The sequence below is a fragment of the Sciurus vulgaris genome, assembly GCF_902686455.1.
Source record: "Sciurus vulgaris genome assembly, chromosome: X".
NCBI lineage: Eukaryota > Metazoa > Chordata > Mammalia > Rodentia > Sciuridae > Sciurus > Sciurus vulgaris.
In genome coordinates, this window is record NC_136471.1 from 58,596,638 (window position 1) to 58,613,991 (window position 17,354).

The window sequence follows — 17,354 nt, forward strand, 5'->3', positions numbered from 1 at the left end:
ATTAGTGATCCCATAGAAATCAAAAGAATAATAAAAAAAAAAACCAACCATGTGTCCGTACATTCAATAACCTAGATGAAATAAATGATTTCTTCCAAAGTAAAATTTTCTAAAACTCACACAAGAAATAGATCATCTGAATGGTCCTATATTCATTGAAGAAATTGAAACAATAATTAAAATTCTCCAAAATATAAAGCATTATTCACAGATGAGTTCACTAGAAAATTTCCCCAAATATTTAAGAAGCTCTATCAGTTTTTTACCAACTCTTTTAGAAAATTAGAGCAGGTGAAATATGTCCAAAATCATTTTATCAGGTCAACATTACCCTGATAGTAAAACCAGATAAAAATCACACAAATTGGGGAAACTAAAGACCAATACTGCTCATGAATATAAGTGTAAAAGTTCCCAAAGAAAATAATAGCAAATCAAATGCAAAAATGCATAAAGTTATTGTGTGTTTCCAATTAGACAATGCTCATTGAGCATTTAAAATCAAATAATGTATTGTATTATATCAATAGACTAAAGAAGAAAAATCAGAATATCATATATCAGTAGATGCAAAGAAATCATTTGATAAAATAAGACATCCATTCATGATAAAGAAAATCTCAAAAAATGATGAGTAACAGGTAACTTCTTCAAATTGATAAAAAATAGACTTAAGATTTCCAAGATGTCATTACTTTCCAATTTGATATATAGATTCAATGATATCACAGTCACAAAACTAGAAAGTTATTTTGTGGATGTCGACAAATCACTTCTAAAGTTTATATGAACAGGCAAAAGATCCAGGATAGTCAACGCAATATTGAATGAGCACAAAGGGGTAGATTACTGTCAAAAGGAGAGGGGAATTGCATAAACAAAGAAATGGAAAATTAGTACACAAAATATGCTGCATACTATTTAATTTTCAATCCTATCTGAGGCTTCCTAAGTGGAAAAATAAGTTCAAAGTTAATATTTTTTTTCATTCCAGAAGTTTTTTTTTATTTATATTGCTTTTTTGTTTTAAAATTTCAAATTATCTTTCTAAATATAGTAATTTTAAGGAACTTACAATAGAGCAGATATGAACAGTCATAGTTCAGTAATGCAAAGAAATATATTTAGCACATTTATATTTCTGTTCTAAATCAGGAACCATCACTCCAGCTTGGCCAAAAAAAGAAGAGAGAGGAGGAGGGAGGCGAGAGGAGAATATCACAATAGCATATGCTGGGAACCATAAATAAAACTGATAGAACTAAATTTCAAAAAAAGTGTCTATGGATATAAACAATAAACATCATGAAATTATTCTGAACCTTTGTATTCCTATTTCCTTGGACAATTATTCATTCACTTGATTATTTTCTTTAAATTTCTCTGTAATCCTTCCATGAACTAATTGTGGAAAAGTCTAACATAGGTACCAGATTTAATGCTTGATTCATTCCTTTCAAAAGCAAATAAATACTGCTACAAAAAAACAGATTCGGAATACACATTCTTTTCAATATGACCACATTATATGTCACTCAACTGCTATTCTGGAAGGCTGTAATGACTTATTTTCTGGGACCTCTAGACCTTATTCAGTGTAATAATTTCTCACTATATCTATCAACATACATTTATTTAAATCTTTCATAAATTTGTAGTGTCCTTTATATTTCAAGATATTCTGTTCTAGTCTGTACTCCATTATTAACTGTTTTTGTAGCACTCAGTATATTTCCTGTACAGATTTTACATAAATTAGAAATAATTTTTTTAAAATTTGGTCATGATATTCCCCATTACAATGTAAACTAGCACGTATAGCAGAGATTACATCTGTGTTGTTCAACATTTTATCCCTCATGCCTAGCATATGCTAAAATACATAGGGAACCTTAAGTAAATACATTTTATATAAGTCAATTAATAAACTACAAATATATCTTAATAATTTTGATAGTATCAGATCTCAAAGGTCATGAAAATTGGATAGGTTCTTGAAAGAGTTGTGTGAAGAAAAATGTATATTTTGATTGTGGAGGAAGATGGTTGAAACTGTTAGCTGTCTAATTGAAACAGAGCTCATCTAAGTTGATGAATAATGTTTCCAAACATATTAAAGTCATTTAAATATTATTAAGACAACAAACAGGTTAATAAATTAGCAAAGAGAAAAATCCCCTTATTATTAATGAATGCTTTTCCATCTAAAGTACTACATCAATTTCAAGACTATATCAGCAACCAAAGGCTATTATAAATAAAGGCAAACAGGTTATGAAAAGAAATAAATGGGAAAAATTGAGACATAATCAGGGTCCTTTAGTCAGTGGTAATGATCCCAAGAACACTTTGAAATTTTATGGTAGTTTTATTCCATTAGATTTAAATATTCTAAAGAGGACTGTATTTCTAACAGGAATGTGTTAGGGTTTAGGTATTGCTCCAAGTCAATGAATAATTATTTTAATTATAGTATAATTTACAAGGTAAGCATTACTGATGATTATTGAGGAAAATAAAAATAATTAGAATGTGTATTTTCTCTCCATATCACATGGGTTAGTTTGCTAAGGAATTAAAGACCAGATGGAAAAGGAAGGTATTTTACCTTGTAAATATAATGACTGATTAATACAACCACTGCTTATGTAACAAAACATCAAAATAGTGATTAATTTCAAAACAAAATTGGTAAACAGTTTCTGTTGCCTATTATATGGATTAATGTTGATGACTGAGAGGTATGCAAGTGGAGTCCTACCAGATTTTATAGGAATATTCTGAGTAATTAGTATGTTCCTAGGCACAAGACAAGGATTTGGGTATATAGGATGTTTTAAGAGAAAGCCTATTTCAATGCAGCATATCAGAAAAGATGATTCAACATATGATATAAAATTCCAGATAAACTGAATTGTGAACACATAGTGATTGCATAAGCTCATCTGTAGTGTTCTATGTATTTATTTTAAAGTAATAGTAATGAGGTCTGTTAGATTTGCTCCTTATCTTGATTGTGATAATCATTACACAATGTATATCAAGTCATCACACTGTACAACTCTTGGTAAGTTCAATATTTTCAAATGAAAAAAATCACCTTAAGGAGAAATTAGACTAACCCTAAACATAAATTTGTTCTGTTAATTTTTATAACAACCAGATTCCCTTATAGTTGAATGCATGATTGTTTTTTGTGTGGTTAAAAAAAAAACCTTAAGGTCAACACTTAACAAAATTTTTAAAAAATTGTATTTGTTCTTTTTAGATATATGTGACTGTAAAGTGTATTCTTACACATTTTGCATTGATGACGTATAACATTCTAATTAGGATCTCTTTCTTGTGGTTGTACATGGACACTTAACAAAAATTTAAGACCACAGTATTGTTTAATCATAGATACAATGCTGCACAACAGATCTCTTTAATGTATTCATCCTGTCTCACTGAAGTTTTGTATTCTTTCCCCCATTTTCCCTTTCCCCAGCTATTGGCACCACACTACTCTTTTTTCTATTAATCTGGCTGTTCTATATACTTCATATAGAGAAATTGTGCAGTATTTGTTTATCTGTGTTTTTTTTCAAAGTAGAATATTGGTCTGAAATTTTGTCCATGTTATCACATGAAGCAGGATTTCCTTCTTTTACAGCTGAATCATGTTCCGTTGTGTGCAATATAGTGCCTTTTCTTTGTCCAATCATCCATTGATGGATGTTAACATCGTTTCCATATCTTGACTCTTGTATATAATACTAAAATTAACAAGGGGATGAGAATATCCCTTTATAATCCTGTTCTCAGTTCTTTTGCATGTATACCGAGAAGTGGGATTATTGGGTCATATAGCAATTCTACTTTTAATTTTCCAAGGAAGTTCCCTGTTTATCACATCAACTGTACCATTTTACATTCTCATCAACAGTAAATTGGATCCAAGTTTTTTCCACATCCTTGCCAACATCCTTGTTATCTTTTGATGTTTCAGTCATAGCAATCTAAATAGATATGAGGTGATATCCACCATGGTTTTGATTTTTATTTCCCTGAGGATTACTGAAGTTGAGTATCTTTTGCTTTTCTTTTAAAATTTGTTCTTTTTAGTTACTCATGACAGCAGAACGTACTTGATACATTTTATATTTTCTTATACACATTGGCCATTTTTATTTCTTTTTTTGAGAAATGTCTATTTAAGGTTTTTCTTTCCTTTTAAAATCTTTTTTTGTGTGTGTGCATATTTTGTTTTGGTTTTACTCCTGAGTTGCGGGAGTTCCTTATATATTTTAGATATTAACTCCTTACTAGATTTATGGTTTGCAAATATCTTTCCCATTCCATAGTCTAAATTTATAGTATGTTGGTAGTTTTCTTTGCTGGACAGAATCTTTTTATATTAATGTAGTATCACTTTTCTATTTTCACTTTTGTTACATGTAGTTTTGGTGTCACATACAAAACCATTGTCAAGACGAATGTCATTGTAGTATGCTGATTTAAAATCCTTTGGATATATGCTGAGGAGTGGGATAACTGGATAAAATGGTGGTTCCATTTCTAGTTTTATGAGGAATCTCCATACTGTTTTCCAAAGGGGTTGCACCAATCTGCAGTTCCACCAACAACTTATGAGCATTCCCTTTTCCCCACTTCTTTGCCAACATTTGTCGTTACTTGTATTCTTGATAATTGCCATCATTAGCATACTATAGTGATGCCATCACATCAATGTTGATAGCACAATTCACAATATACAGCTATGGAACAAACATAGATGTTCCTCAACAGAAGAATAGATAAAGAAATTGTGGTATATATACACAATGGAATATATTACTCACCCATAAAGAAGAATGACTTTTTGACTTTTTTGACATCAGTAAATGGATGGATCGGGAGACTATCATGCTAAGTGAAATAAGCCAATCCCCCCAAAACAAAGACCAAATGTTTTCACTGACATGTGGAAGTTAAACCACAATAAAAGGGATAGGGGAAGAAGAGGAGTTCAGCAGATTAGGCAAAGGGAAATAAGATCATGTTATCTGCAAAGATGATTTTCATTTCTTATTTGGATGCTCTTTATTTCTTTCTCTTGACTAATCGCTCTATATTGAATAATGGTGGCAAAAGTGTATAGCCTTGCCTTATCCTTATTTAAGGAGAAATGTCTTTGTTTTTCTAATGTAGAAAATGATATTAACTGTGAACTTTTCATATATGGCCTTTATTATGTTTAGGTGATTTTCTCCTATACCTAGTTTTTTGAGAGTTTTTATCATGAAAGGGAGAATGTTTGATCTTTAAAATACAAAAAGGATTTAATTCATGGTATAAAAAATAAATTTTGTTGTTTTCTTTATTCATCTTTTTGCTAATTTATTGATATAAATAATGTATATATTTGTGGGGTACAATGTGGTAATTGGATACATGTATGCAATATGTAATGATAAAGCCAGCATAATTAACACTTCCATCTCTTTAAACATTTGTTATTTCTTTATGTTGGAAACCTTTGAACACTTCTCTTCAAGTTCTTCATAAACTATCTAATAAACTGTTGTGAACTACAATCATACTACTGTGCTATGCAACATTAGAATTTTTTCTTCCTGTGTAACTATAATTGGTCATCTCTATTTAACATTATTTGGTTTCCCTGCTCCACTAACCTTCTTAGCCTCTGGTAAACACCATTATATTCTCTACTTCTATCAAATCAATTTTTTTATCTTCCACATAAGAACAATAACATGGGAGTATTGGTCTTTGCCTGGCTTATTGAACTTAACAAAATGTCCTCCAGTTCCATCCATATTGCCACAAATGACCAGATTTCATTTTTATGACTGAATAAGATTCCTTTGTGTATTTATGCACATTTTTGTCCATTCATGTGCTAATGGACACCTCAGTAAATTACAGATATTATGAATAGAGTCACAATAAACATGAGAGTGCTGATATGTCTTTGATGTGCTAATTTCATTTCCTTTTGATATATACCTAAAAGAGACATGCCTGGATCACATGGTAGTTCTATTTCTAGTTTTTTTTGAGAAGCCTCCATAATGTTATCCATAATCACTATACTAGTGTACATTCCCTGTATCAGTGTATAAAGAGTTCCCTTCCCTCCACATTCTTGCCAGCATTTTTGTTTTTTTCTATTTGAAAATAGATATTCTAACTGGGGTGAAATAGTATCTTGTTGTTTTGATTTGCATTTTCTTGATGAGAATGGATACTGAGCAATTTTTTAAAATACTCATTGACCTCATGTATCTTCTCTTGAAAAATGTTTTAACTGTTTATATAAAACGGTTTTCTCTTGATTTGCAACAAATTCCCCAGAGCTTTAAAGTATCAGTTATAGCTAAAGCCTTGAATACATATATAAATTGTAATTTTATAATTTAAAATACTGGAAATATGATACAATATTAGTGAATAAGATATTCTGGTTTATAGGTAGTTTAGCCCAAATCCCTTTTGATTATAAATTCTGTTTATTTATTTATTTTTTTCTGGTTTTGGTCACTTTCTTAAGTTAGGAAGTGCAACCAAATAAGTACACTTTAATATTTCTTTCATGATTAATCTTATCAAATTGCCTCAGGATTAGCATTGAGCAAATACGTTCTCAGGGCTCAGGATAACTTTTGCAGAAACCTACAAAAGGAGTTACTCCAGGCCCCCAAATTTACTGTAGAAATGTCTGTTTGGAGCACATTCTTAATATCAAATCATTTTCTCTCTCAAAATAGCCAAGTTCCAAGTAATAAAGATTTTACTTCGTATTTTTGTGCAGCCATCCCACTCTGCATTCAAGACAATAGCAAGTATACTTTCATAATGGAAAGTAGCAACTTAAACAGTTGAGATTTTTTTTTTTTTAATGTAAGGGACACAATGTTAAATGTTTGTTAATCCAGGAAAACAAACTCACAATTCTTTTCTTTCTCCACCCACACTGACATATTAGTATCAAATATAAATACAATGTCTGATGGAATGCACTTAGAATGCCAGTTGCTCATCACTTTCCTTATGCAAAATGCTTTTCAGATTTAGAAAGTCTTAGATATGATTTAATCAACTGCTTCAGGAATGTAGGCAGGGACTTTTAATAGATTTTAATATATGAATCAGATTACATATACTGCAAACTTGCCCTTTAGAACATAATAAAAGTTACAAAAGAATGTTCTATATTTGATTCTTTATTTCACAGACTTTTCAGTCTACATACTATAAAACTAAACAAATTATGTATGAAAATGCTTTCCTTTTCTGTATTACATTCCTGCTTAGCAGAAAGGAATTTACTAAAAAAATCATTTATTTCAAAGCAGCTCAAAATTTCTTATCTTTAGGGCTGGATATGTAGGTCAGTGTTACAGTGTTTGTGTAGCATGTGCAAGTCTCTGGGTTCTATCTCCAGCATTGCAAAGCAATACTACTACTACTATACTACTATTAATAATAATTTTTTTAAAAAACACTGATCTTTGATCTGACTTCTCTCACTCTAGCTTAGTCTGCCTAAACTGCAATGACTCCAAAATTGCTGGTAAACAGAGACAGGAAGTTATTTTGAAGATATGTATTTTAGGAACCTAATTGTATAATTTTAGAGAAAACATGGACAAATAAATTTGAAAACAGAAAACATTTAGATGCTTACAAAAACAAATGAAAATACTGATTTGTTCCAGTGATGAGATTGTGGAAATTATTCTTTTGCATTTCTAATTTTAATACAGCATTTTCAATAAAGTAATATTTTTAAGTGAGAAAAAATAAAGACCAGACCAGAGTTTTAGTCCACTGATACTCAGGCATATATTGAAATATGCTTATTTTTATTAACTTGTTTTTGGTTTTTGCAATACTGGGGATCAGACCCAGCGCTTTATGTGTGCTAGACGAGTACTCTACCACTAAGCAACACTACTGGCCCTGGAAAGATGTTTATACAAATATGTTTAAAATGCTATAAAGTAACCAGATGTCCACAAGTGTTTTCACATGTAGGTCTCTTTGTTCATATTGTAAGATCAGTTTATTAGTCTATCTGTAGAATTTTTTTTTTCATATTTGCCTTTTTTCAGATAGTCTGTGTCCTAGAATATTTTCATATAGTCTGTGTTCTAGAACCCTAGAAAGCCAGCACAAGAACACCATAAAGAATACAACTAAATTTTTGAGTAAGCAATAAGGGTAAATAAATGTCATCTTGCTTCAAATATACAGTTTAATAGAAACTGTAAAATGTAAAAAACGAAGCAGCACCTGAATTTAGCCTGCAATTTTAAGAATTTCTTAAGAAAACATCCATTAAGGTAATGAATGTCCTTTTCTTGGATTCTTTTTTCCCCCAGGATCTTTTCCAGCCTAAGAGAACTGACAAATGCTTTGTTTGTGTTTTCTTCCATAGTGGAAGGACTCAGCATGGGGTATCTCAAGGATTAGTTTGTGCATGATAAATCATGGTGTGGTAGGTGTTGCCCTGTGTGTGTGTGTGTGTGTGTGTGTGTGTGTGTGTGTGTGTTTGTTGTTTGTTTTGTTTTTTGAAGGTAGGAGTAAGATTTCTCTCCAAAACACTTTCTCAAAACTCTGAAGTTATTATATCTTGTTGGAAACCTTCTAGTTGAGTCTAATCTCACAACATTCTTCCCTGCAATGCTTTATAGTTGACTACTCATTTTTAAATATGCAATTGTGTAATACTTTAACATATTTATTTTATTTACAGAAATTAATTATATATTTTGCATAGATTCTGCAGGTATTATCTCTAACTGAAGTTTTAGAATTGTGTTTCTGAATTCAGTTTAACAGCTTCAACGTTTTTTGGCACTAAAAACCATCAAAAGCCATTTTATGGCTCTCTAATCATTAAAACCATAATATTACTGAAGCAAAGAAAAGAACTCTGCCTGCTACCTGGGGATAATGGTACCATTATGCTGGAGATTAATGGAGTAAGGATAAAGGCCAAACACAACATGGCCTGGTGTTCTATTTGACCCTGTGATAATTTAGCACTAGACTGGGAGCCCAGTCCAGGCATCAACGTTGACTTTCCAAAGCACTCAGGAAAGTATTTTATATCCTCTTTCCCAAGCAAAATGATTTAGGGCATTAGTTTTTTTTTTTTTTTTTTTTTTCTGCCATTGTCATAACCTCCCGTGATGTGGGGCTGAACAGCATAAAGAAAATATTTAAAAAATTTAAATAAATAAATACAAATTTTAAAAGAAAAAATCTAAAAACCACATTGATTTCTTTTCTTTTTCTTTCTTTTCTTTTTTTTAAATCTTGGCACAGAGCAAGCGGGAAGTTACTTAGCACGGTTCCGGGTTTCCTCGCGCCCCGCCCGCACTCCCTACCACAGCTATAAGCTCTTGGTCCCTTGGTTGGTCTGTCCTGAGGTAGGCAACCCCAGTCCATCGGTCCCCTCTGGGCCCGCCCGCCGCGCATCTGCCCTTCTCTGCTGACTCCGCCCTGCATCTGTCCGGACCCGCCTCGCGTCTGAGCTGACCCTCTCTACGCCTCTGCGAGTCAGTCCCTCCGGACCTGCCACGAGCGTCAGGCTTCTGAAATCACCGCGCCTCACTCGGTCCGTACCCAGTGGGCATCTTGGGTATCTGGGCGGTCTCCGGTTCCCCGCGCGCGTGTGTGTGTCTGTCTGTCTCTCTGTCTGATCCGCTGCCAGCAGCTTGTCTGCCGGTCCAACGCACCAAGTGTCTAGTATGCCCTTTCGCTGACGCTGAGTGCGGAGCGGCCTTAGGAAGCTGCTAGCCCGCCTGAGACCGGCCAGCCCGGCAGCGGCGGAGGAATACACACTCGGCCCCTGCCCTTGTTGATATCATTTTAAACCAACAGGAGCTCGAGGCCTATATTTATGCAGAAAACCGGTCTCAAGGCCTCTGTCGGCAAAGCTAGATGTGGGGAATCCGCCAGCTGCTCGGTGATTTCTTAAAATTTAACGGGGAAAGGAATTTTCGTTCCTGATAGTGGCTTTTGAAACTGATTTTAAATCTGATCGGGTGAAAAATGTAAGTCCCTTCAGGGAGAACAGATTCGTTATTGGGGTGCCTTTTTGTCTGATACGTTTTTCTCAGCCTGCTGACCAGCTGTTTCTGAACTTCATTTTCTCAGCCTCAGCCTCAACAGTGATTGAGTCTGCTTTTAGCTTGCCTTCGCCTGCCTTGGCTTTTTCTGTTCGTGAACAGCTGTTTGGCCCATAGATTAGAGAAAGCAGCCTTTTTTTCTTTCCCAAGAGAGCCTCCTCTCTATGCTTAGAGAGATGGGGAGCGGGGAGCCTAATCCTGCTGGCAAGAAAAAGAAGTACCTCAAAGCTGCCCTGTACGTGGGTGATTTGGACCCTGATGTCACTGAGGACATGCTCTATAAGAAGTTCAGGCCTGCTGGCCCTCTGCGTTTCACCCGAATCTGCCGTGACCCAGTGACCCGCAGCCCCCTGGGATATGGCTATGTTAACTTCCGCTTTCCTGCTGATGCTGAGTGGGCCCTGAACACCATGAATTTTGATTTGATTAATGGCAAACCATTCCGCCTCATGTGGTCACAGCCAGATGACCGCTTAAGAAAGTCTGGTGTTGGAAACATATTCATCAAAAACCTGGATAAATCAATTGACAATAGGGCCCTGTTCTATTTGTTTTCTGCTTTTGGGAACATTCTCTCCTGCAAAGTGGTATGTGATGACAATGGCTCCAAGGGTTATGCCTATGTGCATTTTGACAGCCTGGCCGCTGCCAATAGGGCCATCTGGCACATGAATGGAGTTCGGCTGAACAACCGCCAGGTATATGTTGGTAGATTCAAATTCCCGGAAGAGCGTGCAGCTGAAGTCAGAACCAGGGATAGAGCAACATTCACCAATGTTTTTGTTAAAAACTTTGGAGATGACATGGATGATGAAAAACTGAAGGAACTTTTCAGTGAATATGGGCCAACTGAGAGCGTTAAGGTAATAAGAGATGCCAGTGGGAAATCTAAAGGCTTTGGGTTTGTAAGGTATGAGACACATGAGGCTGCCCAAAAGGCTGTGCTAGACCTGCATGGAAAGTCAATTGATGGGAAAGTCCTGTATGTAGGGCGAGCACAAAAGAAAATTGAACGACTAGCCGAGTTAAGGCGGAGATTTGAACGGCTGAGATTAAAAGAAAAAAGTCGGCCTCCAGGAGTGCCTATCTATATTAAAAACCTGGATGAGACCATCGATGATGAAAAACTGAAGGAGGAATTTTCTTCATTTGGATCAATTAGCAGAGCCAAAGTGATGATGGAAGTAGGGCAAGGCAAAGGATTTGGTGTCGTCTGCTTTTCTTCTTTTGAAGAGGCTACCAAAGCAGTGGATGAGATGAATGGTCGAGTAGTGGGCTCCAAGCCCCTGCATGTCACCCTGGGCCAGGCCAGGCGCAGGTGGTGAGAATCAGAATTTCAATTTGTTTCAGCCTTAGCTGGTGCCTAGTTTGGGCTCCTTTGTGATAAGGGGTTATTTTATGCCAATTCACAGGTTTTTTTTTTGTTGTTTTTTTTTTTGAAGTGAATACTTTCTTTTGAAAACAAAGTAAAACTAGAAAGCCTTGTTCGTTTTAGTGAACATAATTTCTAATTGTAAAATTGTCATTTTATACAATTTTTGATATAATATCCTTGGTAATGTGTAGAGTAAAATTTATTACACGTTTTTTCTGAACAGCCAAGGTGAGGCAATTGATTGAGTATATTTCCCTCTTTAATTCAATAATACTACATTTAATTTCTTCCACGAAAATGTTCTCAGCATTGTCCTTACTTTTGAACCCATAACAGTGAAAACTTCTAACTTGCTGGTTTGAGAAACCAGCAGAGCAGGGGAAAATGTATATGATTCAATAAACATCTACGCGTAATTCCACTAAATCATTATTTAAAATGAATATTCTTTTAGAATGATGTGAGAGGGTTTTTTTCTTCTCTTATTTATTTGTATTTTTTCTTTTGAAAATATATTGTGAATATACTGCAGAATTGGTAGTGGCTTTGAGTAGTGTTGGGAGTTCTGTATTAACTTCATGCCCAGTTTCACAATCATACCTTTGGAAACTAACACTTTATGCAGTAGCTATTGAAATTATGGTTTGCATCTTAAAAACCTTTTAAGAAAGAGTCGATATTCCAGGACACTCTAAGGACCACTCTTATCTTTCTAAGTTCCTTAGTACATACATAGGTAATATTAAATTAACAAAATGAATAACTGCACTAACTTGCCTTTATCCATAGATAATTTAATATTTTACTTTCATCTTTCATCAAGTGTCAATGTGAATGTTAAATAATCTATAGAATTATGTTGAAAACTACCTTAAAGATCATATATTAAAATTATTATTGTTTCTTGTAAATTCTTGTAAATGTATCCATGTGATAACATTCACAGAACTTTCAAAGTTAGGGAACAGGTTGTGTCTTGGTTAAGTCATATGTCTCCATCCATCATGAGAAGTAGTAACTTGATACAGTTCTGTTTATGTCTGTGGCTGCTTGGAAATTCAGAACAAAGTAATGTTCTATTTGTTACTACCCTTACATTATGTGTCATACAACTTCTAGATTACATATTCTCTACATTTCACTTATAGTTCCCTGTTCTTATTGTTTACCTTCCATCCATATTGCATTTATTTTTATCATTTTTTATTGCCTTTCTTATGCATACCAGTTCAAATCCATTTGAGAAGTACAGAAATACCGAATTTACATAAAATTTGAATAATTGCTTTTAAATAATGATTCACTTCTACCACAGATTCAACTACAAGAAAATGCTTTGTCCGTATTGTCAGTTGGTTTTATTACATTATACATAAATCTTCATTTCCGTACATGCTACAACATAAATATATAATTTTATTAACACTTGTTAGCCCTTTGACCATAAAATAATGAGAATAAACTTTTCTACCTGTTTACCTACAAATTTAATGTAACGCATGACCAGGTATTTTCAAAATAAAAATCACTTTTTTTTATTATAAACATATGTGATTATTATAAAAATACACAGAGCAAAAGAAGGAAGTAAAATAATAACAATTCAGAGATAATACTTTTAGTATGTGCATATCCATCATACCTTTTCCCCCATATATGGCCATGTGTTTTTACATAAAACACTGTACTACTTGTATTGTTTTTAATTCTAAACTGAACAATAATCATATTTTCATGGCAATAAAGATCAATTTATATTATTATTTTAGTGCTTGCATAATATTCCATTGTTTGAATATACATAACTTATCTAAAAGGTTGTTGTTGAAAAAGGTTTATGTTTTCAATATTTTTTTTCATTTATAAACAATACCATGATGAACATCCCTTTAAAAAAAAAAAACATTGTGAATTATTTGAGTTTGAGAAAAAAAATCTCCGTGATGTAAAAGCTTAAATCTGCTAGCAAATTAAAATGCACATCTTATTTATCTAACAAAATTTTGAAAAAACTTCAGTATATATTCTGCATTTAAATTGATAAGTGGAAATCTATAAAAAAGGAGACAGATGTTATGAATCTAATTACTTACATTATTGTGTTCATTATGACATTCCAAATAAAAATTTAAATAGTTAACATTGGTAATTATCACATATACTCTGTTTCTTTATATATAACCAGTTTTTATTTAAAGTTATAAACCTGTAATGTCAGTGTTAGCCTTCACATTTTACAAATGTTTTGATTCAATATACATCTAGAAAGGTATCTACAAAGTGAAAATCATCAAGTATAAGAATTTAATGGAAATTTTTGGGATTATGTAAGTATTTAATGCTATTTTTAAAAGGTCAGTTCATATAAAAAAAGAGAAATTAAAATGTGCCACAGTTCTATTAAAATCTATATGTTTATGGCACTGCCAAACATTTGAAAAAACTGTAAATTCCCTTGGTGAAAATCAGAGGGAAAATACAAATGAAAGTTAATCTCTATAATTTTTCAATCTTGTATATTTTATTTTTGGCAACATTGCATAGACTATAAATAATTAAGCCAAGATTTAAAAAGAAATTTATTGTTTATCGTTTCCTAGTGCAATTAGTAAAAATATACTATGAGTGGTCAGGTTAAGAATGGACTGTATGATACATATTTTGTTTTGCTTAGATTTTTGAAACAGTTACCTGTACAAACTTTCAGGCCCACAGAGAAGAAAATTCAGAATATTGTGATTGCAAACTTTCATCATCAAGGTTATTTGGGGGAGGATCTTATGTACAGGAAGTTTCACACATACTGGTGCCAATATAATATCCATGATTGAGGAAAAAAGTGTTATATGTGTAAGTGATATTTTTAGTTTGGTGGAAAAAGGCAAGAATACATAATTCTTTAAGGAGAAACTTGGAAATGGAGTAAATACTATCTTCCTTGTAAATAAATGACCTAATTTAAGGTTGTTTATTATAATAAGTAATGATAAATGTATCAATAAATGACTGAAAAAAGAGGATAGAAATGTTCCCAGTACCTATAAAAATACTTGAAATATTGTAGACATTCCACACATACTTGTTGAATGAATACATTCGTAATGTGACTTATACTCCTCCAGGTGTTTGCTTCCAAATTCTCCTTTCAATATTTATCAAAATAAATGTTATTATAAAATATGTGGTTTTATTAAATATCATCATACTAAGAAAAAATAATTCAGAACTGATTGGATTGATCACATAGACTGGTGCTTATGCATAAGGTCTTGGCTACCTGAACTCATTTTTATAATGTTAAGGTTTTATTAATGCTTTCATTCTCATGCTCTTTTTTTTTTTTCACTTTTGATCAGTTCTTGATTGGTTTGCCTGTCTTAAACACAACATTTCTAATTATTGGCACACCTTAGATAAAAGTTTATTTATGGAGTAACACTTTTTATAAATTAATGGTATGCTGCTTTAAGACCAGTATCATTCCACAAATTCTTGCTTCTATATCAAATGATGATATGACCACAATGATTCCTGAAATACTAGTGCTTATTCATCTGTAATAAATTAATTCTTACACATTTCAGGGTGGTTTTTACTGTCTATGAAATGTAACCTAACAAATGGTTCCTTGGAGCCTCAAGAAGATTAATCTATCTTGCCTCCAAGGGATCACAGTCAGTATTTGTAAATAATTTGGCTACCACTGGAAATTTAAGGAAAGAGAGACCTGACTAACTAAAAGTACTAATACTGAGAATATAATTCTTATTAACTTCAAAAAATTAGCTTCAAATACTTTCAACCTCAAAAGGTCACAGTCAATTTTGAAATTGCTCTTAGTTGGTACAGAAAAAAAAAATAGCATTCTCACTAAATTTCTCATCAAAGGTTTGGGGCCTTCACAGTTAGTTTATTTCATTTTTTAAACAAGTATTCAGTGTTTTAAGGAAAATAAAGGAAAAGGGTTGTGTGCTAATATTGTACGCTGTGACTGTTACAGTAAACAGAGTAAATTTTTTCTTTGGTTTAGAACTAATCATTAAGTGAAACACCAGATGTTGAAGCCATTTGAATGATAAAATAAGCCTTCTATAGTGTTAAATAAATAATTTTATATCATTTTGAGATTGATTTGTAACTTCCAGAAAGGTAAATTATGTTTTTGAAAAAGCAAGGACTTTATATATCCATATGTGGGGCTATTTAAAAGTAATTTTAAGCTAATTTACACTAACTGTTTTTTTTAAGTCATGTGTCTGAGAAATTTGGGCAACCTGAATCTGTGAAATAAAAATAATACAGAGAGTAATTTCTTTTCAGTATTTCAGAATTCCCAAGCCATATCAATAAGTGGTTGTATTGCACAAAAATTTGTCATTTTAATGTCCTTAAATAAGGGAATAAATACCTTACTATAGTCTTTTTCACAAAGGGTAGTTTTATTACATTATGATATGGACATTAACTAAGCAGTGCAAGTGAAGATGAAATTGTTTCCTAAAGACAGAAAGAAAAAAAAAGAAGAAGAAAACAAAATTTTGTTTGCTTGTTCTTTATAGTATTAAAAAAGTGGGATATTTGTAAATCAACTCACCAATAACTAAAAGAAGGGATATAGAAAAACAAATAGTAATGTAAATGTTAGAAATGTAAATGAATACTGTAAAACACTAAAATTCTGCCTAGTTTGATATTATTTTAAGGTGAAGCGTCACGAAGAGTTTTCATTCAATTTGTATTCTTATCATCGATGTGACAACTACAGTGATTAAACCTCAGGAGTATTTCCATTGTAAGTGAATTTTCTTAAAGAATTATTGGTGCTAATCAACCCCCTCTACTTTCTTACCTCCACTCAAACTGAACCCCACCCTTGCAAATACAGAAGATTATATAGGGTATTCCTGGTTTATGTAATTTGTCTAAACATCACCTCCAAAATTTATTTGTAGCTATTAGATGTGCATGTTTGTGACACTGTGCAACTTTGTTGAGATAAAGTTTTCAGGATTTGCATGTTAAACCACAGTAGATGGTGGGAAACTTCTCTACTGTTTCTATATGAATGAATGTATTTAACTGAAGATACTCTTTTCAAAGAATGTACATTTCACAATGATGCTAATTAAAGCAACAACAAAGCTATGGGGTCTGGAATTGTGGTTTCATATAACGGTCTAGAACATTTGAATACCAAAGACTACATAGTACAACTAGAAATATATATTGTTAATGTAGGATAAGTTTTGAGGCCTGAAAGCATATTCCTAGCATATTAAGATATATTGCTAAGAGCAATTGCTCAACTTTTCTGAAGTTGCAACACAGGTGATGCAATTACCTTTACATAGGCTTTGATTTTTGAAGACATACAACAATAAAGTGAACAATTTCTGGCATAGAATAAAAAATACATAGGAAGGTGCAGTTTTTTGAGAATTTTATTGTTTTGTTGCAAGTGAAGAAAACCATGAGAGAATGAATAACAAGTATGAGCCAGGTATGCCTCTTACTGGAGTATCAAAAGAAAAACAGTTTTACTTTAGGCAGAATAATTTTCTCAGAATACTAGATCACTTTGACTGTATTTACTGTTAGTTTGTGATATGTATGTATATATATATATGTGTGTGTGTGTATGTGTATATATATGTATATATATATGTATATGTATGTATATATATATATATATATGCTCTATTTTAGTGGTCACAGACAAATATATCTCCTTAAAACATTACACAATGCTATATAAACAGGAAAACATTATCACAAATTTTTATCCAAGCAGTTTTATCATAAAGATAATTTAAAGCTGAGTTTTTGATATAAGT

At 32.6% G+C, this 17,354-nt stretch overlaps 1 protein-coding gene across 1 annotated transcript; it reads left to right on the forward strand.

Moving 5' to 3' along the window:
* Positions 1-9,392: 9,392 nt before the first annotated feature.
* Positions 9,393-17,060, forward strand: PABPC5 (poly(A) binding protein cytoplasmic 5). The gene is made up of 2 exons (XM_079123468.1): positions 9,393-9,631; positions 10,174-17,060. The coding sequence occupies exon 2, from the start codon at positions 10,310-10,312 to the stop codon at positions 11,468-11,470; it is 1,161 nt and encodes a 386-aa protein (XP_078979594.1). The 5' UTR covers positions 9,393-9,631; positions 10,174-10,309; the 3' UTR covers positions 11,471-17,060.
* Positions 17,061-17,354: the final 294 nt, after the last annotated feature.

Excerpts from the sequence above, each read along its gene's own strand:
- PABPC5 (XM_079123468.1), top strand. The coding sequence starts at position 10,310 with ATGCTTAGAGAGATGGGGAGCGGGGAGCCTAATCCTGCTGGCAAGAAA.